General features: G+C 44.4%; 1 protein-coding gene across 1 annotated transcript in view; it reads right to left on the bottom strand.

The window, feature by feature from the left end:
- The window catches only part of Fig4 (FIG4 phosphoinositide 5-phosphatase), a 115,786-nt gene that overhangs the window by 69,090 nt on the left and 25,224 nt on the right, over positions 1 to 21,472 (bottom strand). The window contains exons 4-12 of the mRNA XM_048424991.3: positions 19,541 to 19,697; positions 16,718 to 16,768; positions 15,462 to 15,610; positions 11,734 to 11,862; positions 8,565 to 8,665; positions 7,851 to 8,013; positions 7,359 to 7,456; positions 1,581 to 1,714; positions 486 to 602 (exon numbers count right to left, since the gene is read on the bottom strand). Of these exons, the coding sequence (XP_048280948.1) occupies positions 486 to 602; positions 1,581 to 1,714; positions 7,359 to 7,456; positions 7,851 to 8,013; positions 8,565 to 8,665; positions 11,734 to 11,862; positions 15,462 to 15,610; positions 16,718 to 16,768; positions 19,541 to 19,697 (1,099 nt within the window). The remainder of the gene's footprint in view (positions 1 to 485; positions 603 to 1,580; positions 1,715 to 7,358; positions 7,457 to 7,850; positions 8,014 to 8,564; positions 8,666 to 11,733; positions 11,863 to 15,461; positions 15,611 to 16,717; positions 16,769 to 19,540; positions 19,698 to 21,472) is intronic.

The raw sequence follows: 21,472 nt of genomic DNA, 5'->3' as shown, positions 1-21,472 counted from the left end.
AGCCACGCCCAGCTTTTCACACGGCTGCTGACAATTCATGCTCAGGTCCTCATGCTTTTGAGGCAAGTGCTATCACTAAGTCCTCTCTCCAATCCCTAAAATATTTTGTATATTAGAAAAAATACCTCGATTTAAGTTTCCTTTGCATATGTGGTGTGGAGTGTGGAACACAGTACCAGATACGAAGGTCAAGGGACAGCAGGTGGAGTCATTTTTCTCCTTCTAACCCCTGGGTCCCAAGGGCTCAGACTTGGTGGGAGGAGCCTCTACCTGTGAGTCACTGTGCTCCCCGAGGGCTAGACTGGAATGGCCAGTGAGTCCCAGGGATCTGCCTGTCTCTGCCTCCTCCATGCTGGGACTACAAACACACACCACCACACTGACTTTCTTATGGGAGCTCTAGGGACTGAACTTGGGTCCTCGGCTTGTATAGCAATCACTTCATCTCCCCATCTCTGAATTTAAGTTTTTAATGTCATACGTACTTTTCATCTGGCCGTAAAATGCTGCAGTAAGAGTCGGGGCGGTTTACGAAGAAACCTGTTTTCTTTACCACACTTTCTGCAATCACATTCAGCCGGTCGAGAACATTACACAGCTTACTGAGAGAGGAACAGTGAAAAAGTGAGAACTCAGACGCTGTTCACTCTCCCTGTAAAGCAAACAACATCAACAGTACAGACGCTCGGGGATTTAACTGTCTTAATCATGTGCTTTATGTAACAGAAAGACTGAAATAATTAAGGCAGAAATATAATGTGTACCCAGTAACTAACAGTAGACCTGTAACTTAATAGCAAATACTGACACATTCCCCAGTCTTGGCACGGGACGTTCCCCTGAGAGGTTTTCAAGTCAGCCAAGCCACCACCTAATCTGGCACTGACCGAGCAAAGTGCAGTGTCAGGGAAAGAAAAACTGGAAAAGAAATTAATATGACAGCATCAATCACTTAACTAACATATTCCAGGTAAGTGGGGGTATGTGTGTGTGCCTGGTACATTTACTCCAAAAAACTGTTCAGGGAATAAACTTGACAAAAGCAAAATAATATAGTCATAGTAAATAAGCCCAGAATTTATATGTTGCATGTAAACAAGGCTCAAAAAAAATGGCCTCTTAGCAAGGATTAGTTTTGAGCTGAATATGAGAGAAAGGGGAGAGGAGGAAGCGTGTGACAGGGTGGTGGTGGAAGTGGTAAGAAGTTACAGGAAAATCCTGGCGTGGAACTCGCTCTAGGCACAAAGATCAGGTTTTCTCAAACAGAATAGGTCCAAATAAGTTATAACACATTGGAACCAAGCAGCTAAGGGACCTGATTAGCAGAATGAGGAGCTAGGGTTTCCTATCAACAGTTACAATAGTACATATCCATCTACAAGACAGATCCTCTGAGAGCAGTTCCTCCCTGAGGAACAAGGGAGAAGGCGAACCAATGCCTGTGAGGAACAGCAGGGAAGACACAGGAAAGAGCTGGTCACCTTGCAGAAGAGCCCAAAACTGCCTCACCTAAGCCTCAGGAAGGAAAGTGGGGGAGCTGTGTCACCAAGGAGACAGGCCTGTGCGGCAGTCTCTCTCACCTCTTGGTGTACTTGGCCATGTCCCAGGGAATGTAGACAATCGTGTGCTCTGGGGGCAGGAACTGGTTCAGGTAGGTGACGGCGGCCACCAGCTCTTCACTCAGAATCCTCTCATGCTTTCTCTTCTCTCGTTCCTTTAGTAAAAACGTTTGAAATAATTTTTAAGTTTAAGTCTGAAATGTGGGGCTGGAGAGATGGTCGGTGGGTAAGGGCGTCTGTTGCTCCTGGACAGGAACCAGGTTTGATTCCCAGCACCCACACGACGATTTACAACCATCTAGAACTCCAGTGCCAGGGGAATCTGATGCCCTCTTCTGACCTCAGTGGGCACTAAATATGCACACAGTGACATACATGCATGTAAAACACACCTAAAATAAAACCAATAAATCTACTTTTAAAAATCGTAAATGTCTGAGTACAATTATCTTAAAACAAGTTTAAGGTAGACCATAGCTTTGTAGCTCATACCTCACCTTAGTAAGAAAAGCCCGGGTCTTAAATGCTGAAGTGACACCCAGTTACTAAATAAAAATATACATGAGAATTAAGAGATCTTCACTGAGCGAGTCAGCAGCTCTGACGAGCCGGGGTGGCTGGGTTTTCCCTGCTGATCTCCTGCAGCCATGTGTAGCACACAAGCCTGGCCCACACATCCATAGCCTGCTTGGGTAGCAATGCTCGCTTGGCAGGGAGGAGATGAGAACCCAGTGTGCGCTATACAAGCCCAGCCCACAGCGGCAGCCAGGGGTGCAGAGAGAAAACGGGATGCTCTGGAGGGGCCAGCCCTACACAGAGGACCACAGCAGAGCGTGCTTTCGAAACCAACACGCGAAACCTCGAGGAGGCAAGTCGGGAACATTATCCCCTTCACACTATGGTCGCACTGAAAGGCTGGAAGGCATGCATGGCCCGAGCCTTACCTCTGCTCCCAGTTACCCTGTGGTGAGCCTCTCCCTTGGTGGGCCCTTCCTCTCTGGAGCCCTCTGACACTCAGGTCGACTTGTACCTGGGACATTTCTATGAGGTTAAGAGTTCAGCCACCCTGAGGTGCCTCCCTGCCTGCCGCATCTCTCGGGTTACCACACTGCCTCTCACTGAAGAAGGCCATGCTGCTGTGTGGCCCTGCACTGCTGCACTTGGACCTCTGGCAAGGCTGTCGGTTTTCCTTGGGCAGCAGCAGTGTCTTCCCCACAGCACTGATGTGGGGTTTAAATGAGACAAAAGCAGGGGGAGCTCTTACCACAGCCTTCAGGAAAAGTTAGCTACGTGTACCATTACTTTGATCAGGCCTTTCCTTAGAAACAAAGAAAAACTGCAACAGAGACATCAACGATGTCGCAGCAACACTGCTGGCACCATAATGTTGGTGCTGTTTTCAATCATGGTGATTATTTTCAGTCATCACGAACTGAATTAACAACTACTGTAGAAACAATCAAGGGTATATTTGCACAGTAGAATAAAACAAATAGAGAAATTACATAAGAATTAAGAATCAGGTGAAAGTATACTTTGCTTGTATTTTATCTGGGAAAGTTATTTATTTGGAATTCTCAAAAGTTCTTTAAATTAAATAGGGAAGTAGCGCCTTTCTGAAATTCTCGTGTGAAATCAGCCTGCATGGCTATAGAGTCTGCTGTCCGCAGTGTGTACCGGGTTAGTGCTCATAGGCTGCTCAGTCAGTCTTCTTGGGGCTGCTGAACCCCTTCACAAACCAATGCAAACGCCCAGATACAAGTCAACCTGTATATCAGAGGGCCCCACAGAGGGAGAGGCTCACAACAGGGCAAATGGGAACAGGAACCAGAAGAGCTTCCTCCTTGTTGTTATCTTACGGACATGGGCATCCTATGGTCATGGTCATCCTATGGACACGGGGATCCTATAAACATAATCATCCCATGGACAGGAACATCCTATGGACATCCTATGGACACAGGCATCCTATAGATATAATCATCCTATGGACACAGTAATCCTATAGACATGGTCATCCTATGGACACAATAATCCTATAGACACGGTCATCCTATGGACACAGGCATCCTGTGGGCATGGACATTCTATGGACATGGGCATTCTTTGACGGTTTACCCACAACTTTCTAAGACCTTCTTCCAAGTGAAAACAAGAGGCATTTTCTTTTTCCTATGAACAAAACAACTGATGACAGGGATAGGGATGTAGCTCGATGGCTGGGCTCTTAGCAGGCCTATGCGAGGTCCTAGGCCTCGTAAATAAATGTTCTCTTTTGCAAAACTCCTTTCAAACTACATTGGCTACAGGGAGGCGAAACAGGCCTCGTTCAGCCACAGGCATAGTTTTCAGCCACATGAATTAAATAGCACTTTTAATGTGTATAATTAACAGGGACTTCCGAGCACTATAGGCTCGGGGTTCTTTTTAACTAGGCCCTTTCAACTGCACTCTATAAAGCATGAACAAGATCCACTCAGCTAGTTCTAGTGTATGTTCCAGTAATAGCTCATCACTTACTGCTTTAACAGCAATTTGCTTCTATACTAATAATATATACTTACGGGAAAAGCACTCATAATTATCACAATCTTCTGCAGTACCAGGAACTGAATCAGAAGAGTTGTACCCCTGCGCAGCACCTACTCCTGCCCTCTTTTTATTTCGGGACAGGGTCTCCCTAAATTGCTCAGGCTGGGCTGAAATTCACTCTGTAGCTAGGTACGGGCCTTAAACTTGTGATCCCCTGCCTCTGCTGCTTGAGCGGCTGGGACCATAGGCCTTTGCGGCCAACCCTAGCGGCAAGTCAACAGTGTTTCCACTGAAGTTTTCCACCTAAATTTTCAACTGAGTCTATTATGTATCCATATTAAGTCAGAGTTGTAGATTATCAGCCCAGCTTACGTTACTCCGAGCAGACCGGAGCGAGTTTCTGCATTAATGTGAACAAATACGCGCAGACATTATGATCATCTTCACAAGGGTCATGATGTCAATCACAGAAACCGAAAGACAGGACACTGAGTGCCTCTGCCCCTGCCACTTTGGGACCACATATTCTTCCATGCTCTCGATGAAGCACACATACCACACACACTGTTCCCCTGAGCCATGTATTTAGCAGTACTGCACAGGCCCCTCCTAGGTAAGCACCCACCTCCTCCCGGTGCCCGGCCTTTCTGTGTTACCTTCAATACCTCCAGATCCTGCTGTACTCTGGTTCGGCCCCCATTCCCAACCTCCACCTCAGGTGATCACAGGGAGATGCTCTGCCTTCAGCATTTCCCATCCAGAACCGCCTTTATTTTCAGATTGCTTTGACTTTGAATGCGCCACCTCACAACTGTGCCAAGCCAACAACTGCTCTACTCTCTCCAAAAGTCCTTCCCCCCTCTCTCTTTCTCCTCAGCCCACTCAGCTTTCATTGTCCACAGCAACCACACTATTGCCAATATCCAAAATGCACTTGACACTGTCTTTCTTAGGTATCTGTCTGGTAAAACTAAATGAAGCCAATCATCTCTCTTTGATCTGTGCTTGTATGCCCATGCAGGCCTGCTGGGAAGAGGCAGCAGTAGCAGAATGGTGCCATTTAAGAACCCACTTCTATCGAGTGGAAACTGACTCTTGTCTGGATGGTCCCTGTCAAGTTCACTTTCTGCTGCTGTGAAAGCCCCCACTTTAAGCAGGTGACTTTTATTCCTACCCTAAAGAAAATTGAAGCTGTCATAAAGGAGCACATGTATGCTACACACACACACACACACACACACACAAAATCAGGGCACTGCCTTTTCTTCAGATTGAACACTCCTCCTCTCTTCTTGATTGGCAGCTCTGCTTTAGTTCAACACTGCCTCCCTCACACTGGTAGCTCCATGAAGGCAGGAATTGTTTGTATAATTTCCTTGATACATATAAAAGTGTCAAAAATACCAGATTAATAATTAAATGGACAAGGATTCTTTGGGGTTTTTATTGTTGTTGTTTTTATTTTTTAATACTTCTATGTTGCTGGTCACTGCCACAGACATAATGTAATGAAACCTTTCATTGGTATTCTCAAGGTCTTCTTAGCCACTGGCTGAGGTTCTTTCAATTCACTTGGGTGTAATAGAGTTAGATAAATTTATTGAGTAATATTGCCCATTATGCACTCACAGTGTGTGAACCAGTCATGGTGTGTGTACTCTGAGGGAGAAGCTGAGAGACATTATACCATGTTGCCTGAGCTTCTCACAGGACTTCTCATTTCTGAATGAAGCCCATTATAGGTTAAAAGGATCAGCCAAAGATCCCACCCTGACCCTGAAAGTAGAGCCAGTAAAAGAAACACACTTTGGCCCTGAAACCAGAATCAGAGAAATACCTGGGCCCTGAAACCAGAGCCAAGGAAACACACTTTGGTCCTAACCAACTGAGCACGATATCAACCAATCCTTGAAACCAGAGCCAAAGAAACACACTCTGCAACTGCGCATGAAACCAACCAATCCCTGAGCATAAAATCTAGTCAACCTCTGAGCTTGGACAAGCTCAGGGGATTGAAATCCGACCAATTCCCACCCTAAAAATCTTCTCCCTAGAAAAGCTCTGCCTCTAAGACGCCCTGTGCCTGTTCAGTTGATAGCTGCTCCGTTCCCCCCTGGCAGAGGCAGCCACCCTCTTGGATTCCTTCCTCCCAAATAAATCGCTTGAATGATTTTGGGTGAAGACCTTCTGTCGCCAAAGCATAGCAGAATCTCTGCTGGGAAACTCCCTAGTGGAGCAGAGCAGAGCAGCAATGGATACCTCTGCTGGGAAACTCTCTTAGCAGAGTGGGACAGGGCTCAGCTGTACCGACTCTCTCTCAGAGAGGAGAAGGCTTGCCACATCCTGTGGGGACACCATTCCCTACTGGAACACAGCTACAGGTACAGCCTGACTTTCCAACAGTCCAGATATCTTCCTTCTCACAGCTGTAGGTACCTAGGATAACGTCCTTTTACATCTGTAGGTATAGCCAGGGTACCTTTCCCTCCCGAGCTGTAACACTGGCACCTATTGATCCACATTGGTTTGCAGTGCTTACAGCTTACAGACTCCCAAGGGAGTGAGGTGTATCAAGGTGAGGGTGCAGCAGCTCCCTCTGTGTTCTTAAGTTGTCCTGAGACAAAGAAATTTAATGTAGACCCAGTTCACACAAAGGAATCAGGAGCCTGGTATGTAGTGAGATTTCATTTGTATTTTAATAAATAAAACTTGCCTAAAGTTCAGAGAGTAAAACAGCTGCCCTGGTCAGCCTTACAGACCAGGCAGTGGTGACACACACCTTTAATCCCTGTAGCCACACTAGTTTGCCACAGAAACCTGGCAGTAGGGGTGCACGCTTTTAATCCCAGAACTACAGGGAAACATAAAACAGGAGGAGACAGCTCTCACACATAGTCTCATTCTGAGATTCCTGGAGGCAGGGTCGCCATTTTGGACTGATGACTAGCTGTTTTGCTTTTCTGAGCTTCAGGATGAATATCAATTTCTGTCTCTGGGTTTTTATTAATTGTGCTACACTGGTAGACCAGATCACCCTCTTCCTTTAGAGTGATTATTACTGGTTCCCAGGGCAAGTCCAGAAGAAGCCACATGGGATGTGAGGCTGAAGAACATTAGCACAAACACAGCAAGCTGGCGCAGTGGACACCTCTCTGTCCCTCCCCCATCTCTGTCCTCCCCTCTTTCTCTGGGAAGGCAAAGCACAGCTGGCACGCCTTGTCTGAGAAAAGGCGGCCCGGCCCGGTGTATGTGGCGAGCACATCATACCTTCACTAAATTCAAGATGATGATGGGGGAGCCAAACCTCTGAAGCATCTGGTCAAAGTGAAGAGCAGCTACATGTGCAAAGGGGTCCGCCTGGTCCACTGAGAAGAAGAAAGGTAGATAAATACCCGAATGTCACCATGAAGCGGGAAATAAAAGAAGTGTAGGGTTTCCAAAACCGTTGAAAAGAAATACAGTGCAACTAACCTAGCACCTTCATTCCCCAAATCTCCTCAAGGAGCTCACTAGACATTAACCCAGCAAGTACTTATTAAATCTGAAAGACTGTCATTTCTGAAGCAAAATAACATGCAATTCATTAATGGTTTAAATTAAGGCTGAATTCACTACAGAAAGCTAACAGAAGACACTCCTCCATATGCTTTTGCTCAAAAGACCAAGATCTCCCCCAACCCAAATACTTATTATGTGACAACGATCATCATCTTGAATGACAGCAGACAAGAGCAACTCCCAGCAGGCCGGCTTACGCACATGTAATAGGTGGTTTAGGCATCATAGTTGAGATGTCTTGGGACCAGTACAAGGGAACCGATCCTCTAACTTGTACGTAAGAAGAATAGCTGCCTGCAGTAAAGGACATCACCGAAGCATCGCAGACGAGCTGCTCGGTCTCCACTTCGTTTGCAACATCACCCTGAAGGAAGGTGCAACCAAAGACAGTTTATGCTCTCAGAACTTTTAAATGAGAAACATTCAAAACCACAATGAAATCATAACTCCTATTCTCCATGCATCTTAAAAGAGGTAAGTCACACACCATCAATATTCAGAGTATACACCGGAAAAAGCAGATTAAAACATGATAAAGAAAAAACAATTAACAACAGCAGAGAATAGACTGGAAAATAAATCAAATTAGTTACTCAACAAAAACATCAAATAATGTTTTGGCCAGTATAAATGGTAGGATGGCAAAGAAAAGAAAAACAATTATCTAAAATTATTCAGGAGATTAAAAAACGTACAAGTATCTAAGAAAATACAATTCGGATGACCAAAAGGATGTGCGCATGCACACACACAAACAAAATGCATTAGGATGATAGGGAGTTAATTTGTTAGAAGTTCACAGCTTTGCCACTCTCAGCAAAGCCGATGGAAAAGGTTAGACCATCACAGGAGTGCGGTTTGTCGTCTCTGATGGGAAAGGTTAGACCATCACAGCAGTGCGGTTTGTTGTCTCACCTCACAGTTCGCACCTCTCTTGAGAAAACGAGTCCCAGCAAACTTACTGGACCTTCTGGCTATGAGAGTCACATACACAGGTCGTCCGTAGATCAATAGCTCTTAGAAACCGAGTTAAAGCTCAGTACTTGTGGTTGGCACAGAAAGCTACAAGAATCCTTATCCCTTATGCATTTAATACACCTTGTCCAATCTTTTAAGACACTAAGAGCTCCACCAGGAATGAAATAGCAGGGCACCCAATGGTTCCTCGGATCTGTCTGGGTTTCATGGCAACACTCCATGTGCTCACGTGGTGATTTCTCTGGCTTTTCAAGAAAATACACAGGTTTCCTGCATTATGTCTCTCCTTGTAACCAAGTGATAATGTAAGAAGTACAGCCAGTCCTTCCTCACTCATTAACATCACATGCCTCTTCCAAGGGCATGTGCCATTTAAAGCTAAGTGTAAATTAGGAAAAAGCTGTTAATACTAAGGAAAGGAGTGATATAATACTGCAAAAGCAACCCAAAGCCTAAACACTCAATGTGTCACCATGAACTGTTTCATCAATTTACAGCATCTTGTTTAAGTCATTTAACTTTCTGAGTTATAATCTCATCTACAGAAAAATGAATAGAAAAACAGCTACAGGTTGAGCAACTGTAGTCCAAAAAATAAAAAAAATGCCTTGAAATCAGAAGTTTTTTAGTGCCATTATGACCCCAAATTATAAATTCTATACCTGACCTTGTGTTATGGGCCAATCAAAACATAGGCATTCTAAAAATATCGCATAAATATCTTCAGTCCTGATGTTCAAGATGTATATGAAACATAAATTAACTTCAAGTCCATGCTCAGGTTATCTAAGATTTGGGCAAATACTCCAAAATCAAAAACATTCAAACTCTGAAACACTTCTGGCCGAAAGCATTCTGGCTAAGAGTCACCAGCTGCACCGCTGCTGGCTGCTGGAGGATGAGCTGGGGTGACTGCTGTAGAATTTCTGCTGTCTGGCCTGCAGTAAATGCTTACTAGACAGCAATTACTCCCACACTACATGGGCTTCCAGAATTCATTAGATGACTGATCACCAACAGCCCGGGCTCATCATTTAAACTAATGAGCTTTAAAATGATAATCTAATGATGCTGTTTACTATTTTAAAAACACACATTTATTATAATTATCATATGTCGGGCCCTGAGCTAGTCTTGCAAATAGAAGTCAGGCTAGAACTACCCTTCAGAAATGGTCTTAGACACCATAGCACATTCTCTTTGGTATCTTTGTGGTAAAGCATTCACATTCTTCTCAGAAGACTGGAGTTTGGGGAAGAAACATAAGTGATTCAGGACCTAATTTTGCCAGGTGCTTAAGTGATCATAAAGTGAGCCAGGATCTCCCCCAGCGCTGTGTCTGCCATGCCCAGCCTCTCCTATCCTCCACTTGGTACAGAAGCAGCAGCATTGTCTTCAAGACTGTGTCCCTCGGCTGCCGCCCCAAACACTCCAGAGAGTGTAAGACGATACAACCATGGCCCCATCACCCACTCAATGGCCTCAAAAACCATTCCTTTAATGATTTTACTGTAGATTTCCGAAAGCCCAACAGAATTTACAAATGCCTCTGATGTCTCTAAAGGTAGCAAGATAAGCCAACCACTGCTGGATAGTTTGTCCTGCCCTCTTCCTCCTCCTCACAACACAAAGGCAGGATCAACTCCGTCCGTCACATTCCTGCCCAAAGCAGGGCTCCACCTCGTCAGGCCTCAACCACTACTGCAGTCTTTTCTTGTACATATCTCTCATCCCATTTTTACTTCATGCAGCTGGACAATGGCCATCAACTCAAGCTTCAGGGGCTACTTTATACATGTCACCTTCCTGAACTAACCTCTCAAGAACTCTGGGACCGAACTTCAAATCCTTAGCCTGACAGAGGCAATCTGGTGAGTCCCACACTTACCTTGTCCATGTCATCTGTGGTAGTTTGGAAGAAAATGGCCCCCATAGGAGCTATTAGGAGATGTGGCTTTGTTGGAGTAGGTGTGGCCTGGTTGGAGGAAGTGTGTCACTGTGGGGGTGGACTTGGAGGGCTTCTATGCTCAAACTATACCTAATGAGACAGTTTACTTACTGTTGTCTGCAGGTCAAGATGTAGAATTCTCAGCTCCTTGTCTAGTATTGTGTCTGCCTGCATGCCCCCAGTTCTGCCATGATGATAATGGACCAAATCTCTGAAACTGTAAGTCACCCCAATCAAATTTTCTCCTTTATAAAGAGTTACTATGGTCACAGTGTTTCTTCAGAGCCACAGGAACCCCAATTAAGTCACATCCCATCACCCTGAAGTTGTACATACATCACAAGAAAACAGCTATCTTTCCAGGTCTTGTGGTGCTTGTCCAACCTGTGACCTCTCTCTGCTAGGGCCTGAATGATGCTGATGCTTTGGTCAACGTCTGTTCTCATGAGCCTGCCATGTTCTCGCCACCTATCAGGCACTCCATTCCTTCTCCCAGGCGCGCACAGTCCTCGTTGGCTACAGTAAGGGTACTAAGCACATGGCTCTTTCATCCTTGGTATTTATAGTATTTCTGTGCCCCTAAAAGGTCGGAGTGTGCACTCTTCATTGCATTTCTACTTACATGGCTAAGTTCTCCTGTAGGAGTGTCATACTGGCTAGTTTTTTATGTCAACTTGACACAGGCTGGAGTCTTTCAAGAGATGAGAACCTTAATTAAAAATGCCTTGATTAGACTGGGCTTCAGGAAGGCCAGTCAGGGATTTTCTAAACTGGTGACTGACGGGGAGGGCCCAGTCCATTGTGAGTGGGACCACATCTGGGCTGGTGGTCCTGGGTCCTATAAGAAAGCAGGCTGAGGAAGCCACGAAGGTCAACGCAAAGTAGCAACTCTCCATGCCTCCGCATCAGCACCTGCCTTCAGATTCCTGTGCGCTTGGGTTCCTGCCCTGACTTCCTTCCATGATGAGCAGATGTAGAAGCATAAGCCAGATAAACCCTTTCCTCGCTAAGTTTGGCCATGGGTTTATGTGCTATCACAGCAGTAGGAACCCTAACCAGGGCAGGTACAGAGTGAGAATTGCAATCTTACAGTGTAGACCTTTCTACACACTGGCATGGCATAATACATGCATCTTTAAGTGTTTATGAAAAGGATACTTGATTGCCCACAGAACCCATGAATAATATACAGCAGCCAGTCGCGATGCACAGTGCTTTTGATTATATCCAGAAGTTCACCGTTCCATACATACTTCATGTAAGGCTCACTGGAGATCCCAAACACGCCTGAAAAACAAGAGTTGGCAACAGAAACATAAAGACATTGACTGACATCAGCATATTTTAACTTCTGTTTTTAATGTCAGAATACAAGCCTGGATACACCGCCACTTTCCAGGGCAATCCAAAGACCGTCAGCACTCCGGGCACTGTGCTGTTTCCTTCGAAGTTGAACAAGAAGTGAGATTTCTGACTTATCAAAGTTTTTAACTCCAAAGAAAATGAGAACTGCAATGCAGGATTTAGGGTAAGGGGTACACTGTGCACGTGATGGGCTTAGGGTAAGGGGGTGCACTGTTCATATTTCCTGTGTGGCATTAGTTATTACATCAAGGCTTTTTCGTGTATCACCAAACACTGTCATATCAAGATGAATTTATTATTAAATAGCGATGAGTGTCACAGAACTTATATGAAGTGAAAAATAAGAAATAAGCATATTTATATAGGTGGATTAAATACTCTAGATGCTGGCAGTCAGGTAACCTTATCTTCTTCCCTTCAAAGTGTCATCTGGGTATTTATTTAGGTTGAATATATTCCAATTTAATTTATAAAAACTAAGGGCTGAACAAATGGCTCAGCAGTTAAAAGCACTTGCAAAGGACCCAGGTTTGAGTCCTGGCACCCATATGGCAGTTCACAGTGATCTGTAACTCCAGTTTCAGGAGATCTAATGTCCTCTTCTGACCTCCATGGACAGCAAGCACATACATGGCTCACAGACATACCACATACAAACATGGAACAGTCAAATCTAGATGTCCTCTGCCCTTTCAGTGCATCATATAGGAGACTGTGTATGGATTCAGATGTAGCTCACTGGTAGCATGCTTGCCTTGCATACATTAGGCCCTGGGTTCAATCCCAAGCACAACATAAACCAGGCATGATGGGACGTCTCTGACCCATGCCTCTAATTTCAGTTCTGGGGGAGGAGAAAACAGGAGGGGGAAATCAAGCTCATCCTCAGCTCTACAAGTCTGTGGCCAGCCTGGGCTACAGGAGACCCTGCAAGAAAGGAGCGATCAGAGCATGCCCAAAGGTTGGGGGTACAGTGTTGTATCGGACAATCTCCCACTCTGCCACTTTAAACCAGTGACTTAGTATTGAAATGGCTAAGGTGACGCCATCTTGTTGTGACTTTGTTTAGTGTCTTCCTAGGCCCTCCCCAGCCTTCTCCACCTGCCAGTGATATGCACCTCGGCAATGCTTCTGGGACTGTCCATGCCCTGACCATAGTGCAGATGTATTAGCCAGAATAAGTGATGCTCGTGCAGGCTAAAACAGAAAACTAAAGAACTAAGAGGAAGCACAAATCAAAAGTAATGGGTGCATGGTGTCTGGAAAACACTGCTAGCCCTGCTCTGGCCCCCGCAGGCACTGACTCAGCTGGGCTTTTTGTCTTTGCAGGTGCTATATCCCTGGGCTCCAGCACCAAAAGGCTTTTCAGAGGCACGAGATTCCTCTCTTGGTCACCTCCTAACAAAACGACTTAAATACTTGTAGTTGGCTGATTAGTGTGTTTGCCAATAACTAACTCTTGTGGGACACGGCAGTATCTCCACAGCCTGTAAACAGGAAATGCTCCCGCTCATCTCAGAGATGTTTGGACTGAAGAGCTTACCTGAATCCTTAACGCACTTCCTGGTACACCAGAGAGGTCGTGGAGATTTGGCAATTTTACTCTTCTACTGTCTTCCACCCACACTCCCAATTTCCCACCAGTTTCCCCAGACGAATAATTGTGAAGCCCAGGAAAGACAGCTGAATCCTAACTGCCAGCACTTGGTAATATGTTACACCAATGACAAGGAGACACAGAAGTAGACGGGATCGAGGGCACTAATCCGATGACTTGAGCCATGGAGATTGATGTGGCTCATGCACACGACCCAGTATAATCCCGGGTTCTTACAGCTGAACAGGGAAGTCACTGCGTGAGCTTTGGGTGACCCAATGTGTGAAGAACAATTCACCAGTCACTGCTGGCTTCCAGATGGAAAGTCACCAGCGAGCAACAGGGAACATCCCTAGGCGACCAAAGGACAAGAATTGGTTTCTGTTCTTAAACTGAGAAGAGAATGTAGCTTCTGGTAGCATGTTTGTCTCCTTAAGTCCTGCTCTGGACTTTCTCCTGGGAGACGGTGTGTGGTGTGTGTGTGCTGTGACATCACCTAGGGTTGGTCTACAGCAGCAATAAGAAGGCAACAGCTCTTCAGTCACAGCTACCCAGAACTGCTCGAGACACGCAAAAGTCACGTCAGAGGCCTACTCCAGAACCCCGAGCATACCCTCAAAACCAGATCTGGGTGGCACAGGGGGAAAATTCAGTGACACTTTATTAAATACTCACTGGCTGCCTGACCTCTATGGGTACAGACCTGGTTGGCTTTGGTGCAAGTGATAATCGGGTAACTCTAATCAGAGTGCAATGCCAGAGTAACATGCAACTGAGAACAGGCCAGGCATGAACGGAGTCCGTGGGGAAGGAAGCACAGCTCCCCGCCATGCGTCCCTCAAGGACAAACCTCCGTCTACTGTACAATGGATTCTGCCTCTGCCCCTGCATCAACATCATGACCATTTAAGATGCATGAAGCAAGGAACTCAGAGCCACCACTGGCTTACAATTTTTCCAACAGCTGTCCTGCTTCAGCTAAGGTATCTTAACTTTACCCTTACCACATTTCCACGACTGTCTTTTAGCTAAGGTTCTTAACTTTACCCCTACCACACTTCCACGGCTGTCCTTCAGCTAAGGTATCTTAACTTTACCTTTACCACGTTTCCACAACTGTCCTTCTTCAGCTAAGGTTCTTTAACTTTACCCTTGAAAGGATTCTGCCACAGCATTCACAACAACAAGCTGTTTGCTTTGCTAGCTCTAGACCAAACCTGAAACTCTGGCAATAAAGGTGCTGACAGAGAAGCAAGCGGGCACTGGGTGTCAGGTCTCCAGGGGCTCCTCAGGCTAGTCCTACTGTGGTCTAGCAGTAGCCTAATGGTGCCAGGCTTCTCCAGACCTCTGAGAGACTGATATAGACTGATACAGTCTGTTCAAGCTGAGGCCAGTCACAGTATCAGTGCCCTCTGGACACTGACCATTTGACATTTGATCTTCACCTCTGGGCCTCAGTTTCTTACTTTGTCTTTATTTCTGCACAACTGGCCTGTACCTACCCAGCAAAGGTTTTATGTGGCTTAGAATATCGTATGTCAATGTCCAGCACATAACAGGCAACCCATGGTAACTTTTGCCCCAATCTTAACTCATAATTGACTAATCTCTATAAAGGAAAATAAAATGGTGTACACTCTACAGTATTCAAAGAGTAATTATCCATAAAACTTCACCAAAAGACTAGATCTGATTATAAAGAGTATATGAATAATTTCAGAAACAAACAGCATATAATTTCTGTCTGGCCTATAAATAAAATCACATGGTGCTTAAGGGTAGCTTTAAAAATGAATTGGTCAAGTTTGTGTCTCCAAAACAACCCATGTAAGGATAGAGTCCACCAAGGGATAAGGCCAAGACATGTGAGAGAACTTAATGAGATGCCACATTAGCATGTATTAGGTATGCAGGAACCACGTACCGCTGCCACCCTGGGAGGTTAACCCTTCATCTTCAAAGATGTCAAAGCTCTCCTGGCGCGCCTTGGAGGTTTCAGACTTTAGCATCTCCAGGGGCATTCGCAAGACGGTGAGATTATACTGAAGCGAGTGGGACAAATCATAGCTGTAACTGAGAAGAGAGTTCAGACGTAAGAACTTACAGAAGCAAAGCGTTTCACAGTCCTAGCTCCTGAGAGGAATTACACACCGGGCTAAATTACTTCGCACCTGTTATTTCACTTGGAAGCAATGCTGTTAAATGAGCACTTCAAAACACGACTAGAAATGAAACAAAACCTCACCGCCCGACTTACGTGTCTGCACTAGAAATACACAGCTATGCTGTGGGTCATGTACGCTTGCTGACTGGTTCTCTCTACCAGAGTTTACACATGAGCAAAAACAACTACAAACAGGGCTAGAGAGATGGTTCAGCGGGTAACAGCACTGGCGGTTTTTCCAGAAATCTTGAGTTCAATTCCTAGCAACCATGTAGTGGCTCACAACCATCTGTAATGAGATCTGGTGCCCTCTTCTGGCCTGCAGGGATACACGCAGTAGCTTTACAATATATATTTGTGTTTATTTTATAAATAGTTGACTATTAACAACTAAAGAGAAATCTTTAAAAACGCAAAGCACCAGCTTGTGCACAGCACTGATGTGCACTGAGGCTGCTGGCCCTTGCTCCTGCTGACTCAGGTCCAGCCCAGCCTGACTAGGGTCCTGGTTGGTGAATACCCTCACTCCAGCCTGACTTGGGTCCTGATTGGTGAATGCCCTGGCTCCTGCCCTACTCAGGTCCTGATTGGTGAATGCCCTTGCTTAACGCTACATTCATTCCACCAAAACTATTAATTCATCAGTATCGAAATACTTTTACCTATTTCTAATTAATTTTTACTTAATTTTGCCAGATCACTAACTGAAACTGAACTATGGCACTGTTACAACTCTACATTAGAACTAATACAATTTGTACAACTTCTATAATTTAAAATTCCAAAATGAAATTATCTTTAAATTATATGTCTCCCTGAAATGAAGGTAATTTTTATAGTGATAATAAATATCTTTAAAGTTATCCACTTAAATTTTCAAGAATCAAGTTTTTAAAAGGAAAATTCCTAGAGTTAAATGGCTTTAGATGAAATAATCTGGCTATTGATTGTATTCCAATTCTCGCTCTATAATCAATCACAGTGACCAATAGACGTATAATTAGGCTCAAACTTACCTAAAATAAAAGTTGCTAGATAGATCCACATTTTGAAATATCCTTAGGTACCTTAAAAAAAAAAGTAAAGCACATCATAAACATGAAGTATTATTTTTCATGGCTTAGCATCCAGTCGGGGTATCCTTGCATTAGCAGGTGTGCTCACTGGGCGGAGGAATTCCAGCCATCCCTGGCACGGTATGCATCTGTCGACCATCTCTGAGATCCTTGGCTTACTCTGCTCCTCTTTATGTACTGACTGCTCTCAAATGGGTGGAGCGTAGACTGGGGACAGGGCAGGATTAAGACAGTTTGTTTTATTTCATTGAGTTTTATAAATTCTCAGAGGATAGAGACAAGGCAGGTACACAAGTTAACGAAACGTTGTGGGTCACCATAACTTAAAGTTGGAAAGTTTTTAATGTGAAAACAAACAAGAATAGAATAGTGGGTGTGCAAGCACGCAGAAGCCAGGCGGTAGGTGCATGTAGAAGCCCCATGGTGGGTGCACGCAGAGGCTGGGCAGTGGATGCCCCTCTGTATCGCTTCTCTGCCTTGTCCCCTTGAGACGTGGACTCTCACCCACCCTGAACCCAGAGCTTGTTTTTCCAGCTAGAATGGCTGCCGAAGGGTCCCAGTTATGCTCCTGTCTCCTCACCCACTAGCTCTGGGGTTCGAGGAGCCAGCAGCCACACCTGAATTTCTACATAGGTGCATCCTCTTGCTTGTGCAGTAAGCACTTCACCCACTGGGCCATCTCCCCAGCACAAAGGCTCCCCTATAATGTGAAACAATGGGTAACACAGACACTTCAGTAGCTTTGCTGGAAATGCTATGAACATGCAGGAACAGTCAGACAAATCCATATTGTGGGACCTTTTGTAAGAACCTTAAAATACATGCAAGCTACCAAAGAAAAACTAGAGGACCTGCAGCTGGAGAGTGGTGGTGCACACCTCTGATCCCAGCACTTGGGAGGTAGAGGCAGGTGGAGCTCTGTGAGTTCAAGGCCAGCTTGATCTACAGAGCAAGTTCCAGAACAGTTAGGGCTGTTTGAAACCCTGTCTTGAAAAACAAAAAGAGAAAGAAAATGTAAGAAAGTAAGGAAGAAAAATGAAAGGAAAAAAAAGAAGGAAAAAAAAGAAAACTAAGGACTTTTGTACATTTCAGAACCAACATGGCAGGTACAGTCGGTGAATTTCAATTAGATTCTCAAAAATGTGAGTGCGCATGCACACATGTATAAAACTAACTATAAAGGATTTTATTGGGACATTTTTAGGAAGCATATGAACTACAAACTATGGTAACAAATTAATATTAAATTTAAGGTCTCTTGATACAGATAGTTGTGAGAAATGCTTGGGACCAGAAGTGCTTCATACTTTGGTGTTTCTGGAATATATGTATAAACACAGTGAAGTAACCTTGGGAAAGGGACCCAAGTCTAAACACAGAATTCGGTTGTGTTTCACACACACCCTAAGGTTTTGAACAGTGGCGTATTGTGTATCTGTGTTCTGACTGTAACATGTCATCAGAAGAGACTATGGATTTCCCATTGTGGCATCACATCAGTGTTCAAGACAGATGCAGATTCCAGGTTTGCATATTTCTCAAAAAAGCAACTTAGAAAAATAGAGTTTGCTTGTATATTTAGGAGTGGAGAGGAATGTATCTAAGCAGAGGAAACTAATGGTGAATTTAGAAGAAGGGCAAATTGGTGTTCACTGAACTGTTTTTATTCCCTGATTTTCTGTAGATCTAAAATCTCTTAGAAGTTTGGTAAAATTATTGGAGACTTGTGAATGTGAGGTAAATTATTATCAAATTAATAGATTTAAAGTTAGAAGCTGTCACATTATAAAAATTAAAAGATATCTTTATGATTGGTAGTAGTTTAGTGGTACAGGAGAATTGTCTGTACTCTGTCAATCATGTTTTAAATAAACACTGAACGGCCAGGCAGGAAGTATAGGAGGGTCAACCAGATAGGAAGTAGAGACCAGGCAATGAGAACAGGAGAATTCTGGGAAGAAGAAAGCTCTTTCCCCATTCCTGCCCAGACCACCAAAGAAGCAGAATATGACCTGCCCACTGAGGAAGGTACCAAGCCATGTGGCTAATATATACTAGAATAATGGGCTATATAAGTTATAAGAGCTAATACGAAACCTGAGCTAATGGGCCAATCAGTTTATAACCTATGTAGACCTGTGTGTGATTTTCTTTGGGACTTGTCGGCTGTGGGGTACCAGGCAGGACAGAAACCCCAACAAGCCAGCCCTCGTGTTACAGTTTAGAATTTAGTTATGCTCTGTCATGTTGTTTAATATAGGGATTTAACAATCTTAAAATTATCTTATGATTAATAGTGTGTGATATGTAGACATTATCCACAATAATTATTATCCACAATAATGTCTACATACCACACAGTCTAAACTGTTAGAAAAGACTTAGCTGGGCGGTGGTGGCACACACCTTTAATCCCAGCACTCAGGAGGCAGAGTCAGGCGGATCTCTGTGAGTTTGAGGTCATCCTGGTCTGTAAGAGCTAGTTCCAGGACAGGTTCCAAAGCAACAGAGAAACCCTGTCTCAAAAAGACAAAAGAAAAAGAAAGGAAGAGGAAGGAAGGAAGGAAGGAAGGAAGGAAGGAAGGAAGGAAGGAAGGAAGGAAGGAAGGAAGGAAGGAAAGAAGGAAGGAAAAAAGGAAGAGACCTTTGCAGCCCAAAACAGGAACTGAAATGTTGACCCACCATTTTTGTGTCTATTAAACATTTGTATTTCCTTGTCCTGTTGTCAGAAACACAGAGTAAGTTGCCAGCGCCAGTGCATACCTAGCTTCATCAGGGTGAGTAATCCGAACAGAGTCATTGGGGATATAAATCATATTTGTATCTTCAATCTTATAGATCGCATGGCCTCCAATATCTGCCATTTTCCTCCGCTTAGTTATTAACACAATATAGTAGCCTTCCAAAAACCTGACGAAACCTGTGCAGTAATACATACAATGTCATATAAAGTTAGTAATGTAAATGATTTTAGATACATATTGACCAAAGACTTTATACATTTCCAAATTTAATATTTTCATAACTTTACAGTCAAATACATTTTTGGCACTTATATAACCTAGAAATATTACTGGGGAAGCTGGAGATGTAGCTCAGTTGGTAGAGAGCTTGTCCAGCATGCACACAGCTGTGGGTTCAATCCCAGAACTGCATAAAATCAGGCATGGGGCACACACTTATCATCTTGCCACCTGGGATAGAAGCAGGAGGGTCAGATGTTCCAGGTCATCTGCAGCTACGGTGAGTTTGAGGCCAGTTGCACACAATCTGTACTCTATGTGCATTCTATATGCCTGAGAGAATACACTTTATACATAAGGCAAGATCATGTAACCCATACTGGCCTCAAACTCTTCTGGCCTCCAAAGGTATCAGGCATGCACGTGGTACATAGACATATATGTAGACAAAATACTCATATACATAAGGTAATAAAAAATTCACATTTTAAGTTACAGTAAAATATCAGCATTAAAATAATTACGTTAGATTTCTAAGTAACTACTGAGCTAAATAAAAAGTATTTCTTCCTGTCTTTTTTCTTAAGTTTAAAATATAATCGGCATCTGAAGTGGAATTTAAAGTACATGGAACTTATGGATCAACACATTTGAACTCACATGATATTAAACAAACATTCTCGGGCCCACAAACACACGTCCTACCAACATGGAACCGCGAAGGACTTGTCAAGTCTCAGAAGGCACATCAAAGGCGCCGAGCCAGCGTGGAAGCCAACTGTGCTGTATTAGTTACTATTCTGGCTGAGGAAGGAGGGTTTCATCTGGCTCACTGTTTCAGGGACACAGACTTCGCAGTAAACAAGAAATGGCACAGAAGCACTGGAAGAGGGACAGCCTGCATAGCACCCGCTGGAAGAGGGACAGGCTGCATAGTACCCACTGGAAGAGGGACAGGCTGCATAGCGCCCACACTAAGAGAGTGAGAGACAAAGGCTGGTGCCCGGTTCTCCTTTCCCTTCAGTCTGAGACTCCAGTCTATGGCGTGGCACCGCCCATCTTCTCAGCTAAGCGTTTCTGGAACACACTCACAGACAGACCCAGAGGTTGTTCTCATAGCAACTCTAAATCCTGCCAGGTTGACAGTCAAGATTACCCATTACACATGCCTTAGCACTCTGTCTTCATGCGCAGCCGCCAGGACCCAAAATGGGCCTAAAAGAGGATGTAGAGGCTGTGACATCGTGTTGAGAAAAAATAAACATGGCAGGATGCAGTAAAAGTTTCAGTCAGCAGAGTTAAAATAGAAAATGCTCATTGGAAACTTGAAATGACATAAAGTCCACATTAATATCGGTAGCAACGGCCCAGTTCATCTTATACCTAGTCTAGTAGGTTAAGAGACACTCAAGTTTCCAGCCGTAGCGCAGCTAAGGTGTGAATGCTCGCTGCTCTCATTTTCAAGTTCCCAAAGGCCTGAGCAGTCTGCCTGTGCCATGACGACTACTCCCCGACAGCCCAGATCCCGCAGGGCCTTTGTGCTACGGCCTCTGCTGTCACTTCCATCACATCTGGTTCCATCCTCAGGATGCAGTGCAAATCTTCTGTCCACTGGAAATCCCTCCTGCCCATTCCAGGCCTACATAATATAAACTCCAGCATGATTTAACCTTTGTCATATGACTTGGCTGTATGATTACAGCTCTGGAGCTGCCTTGTCTATATTGACGAC

The sequence above is a fragment of the Myodes glareolus genome, chromosome 1 (genome assembly GCF_982192425.1).
Source record: "Myodes glareolus chromosome 1, mMyoGla1.1, whole genome shotgun sequence".
Classification (NCBI taxonomy): Eukaryota; Metazoa; Chordata; class Mammalia; order Rodentia; family Cricetidae; genus Myodes; species Myodes glareolus.
Note: the sequence above shows the minus strand (reverse complement) of the source record. Positions and strands in the feature narration are given on the sequence as shown.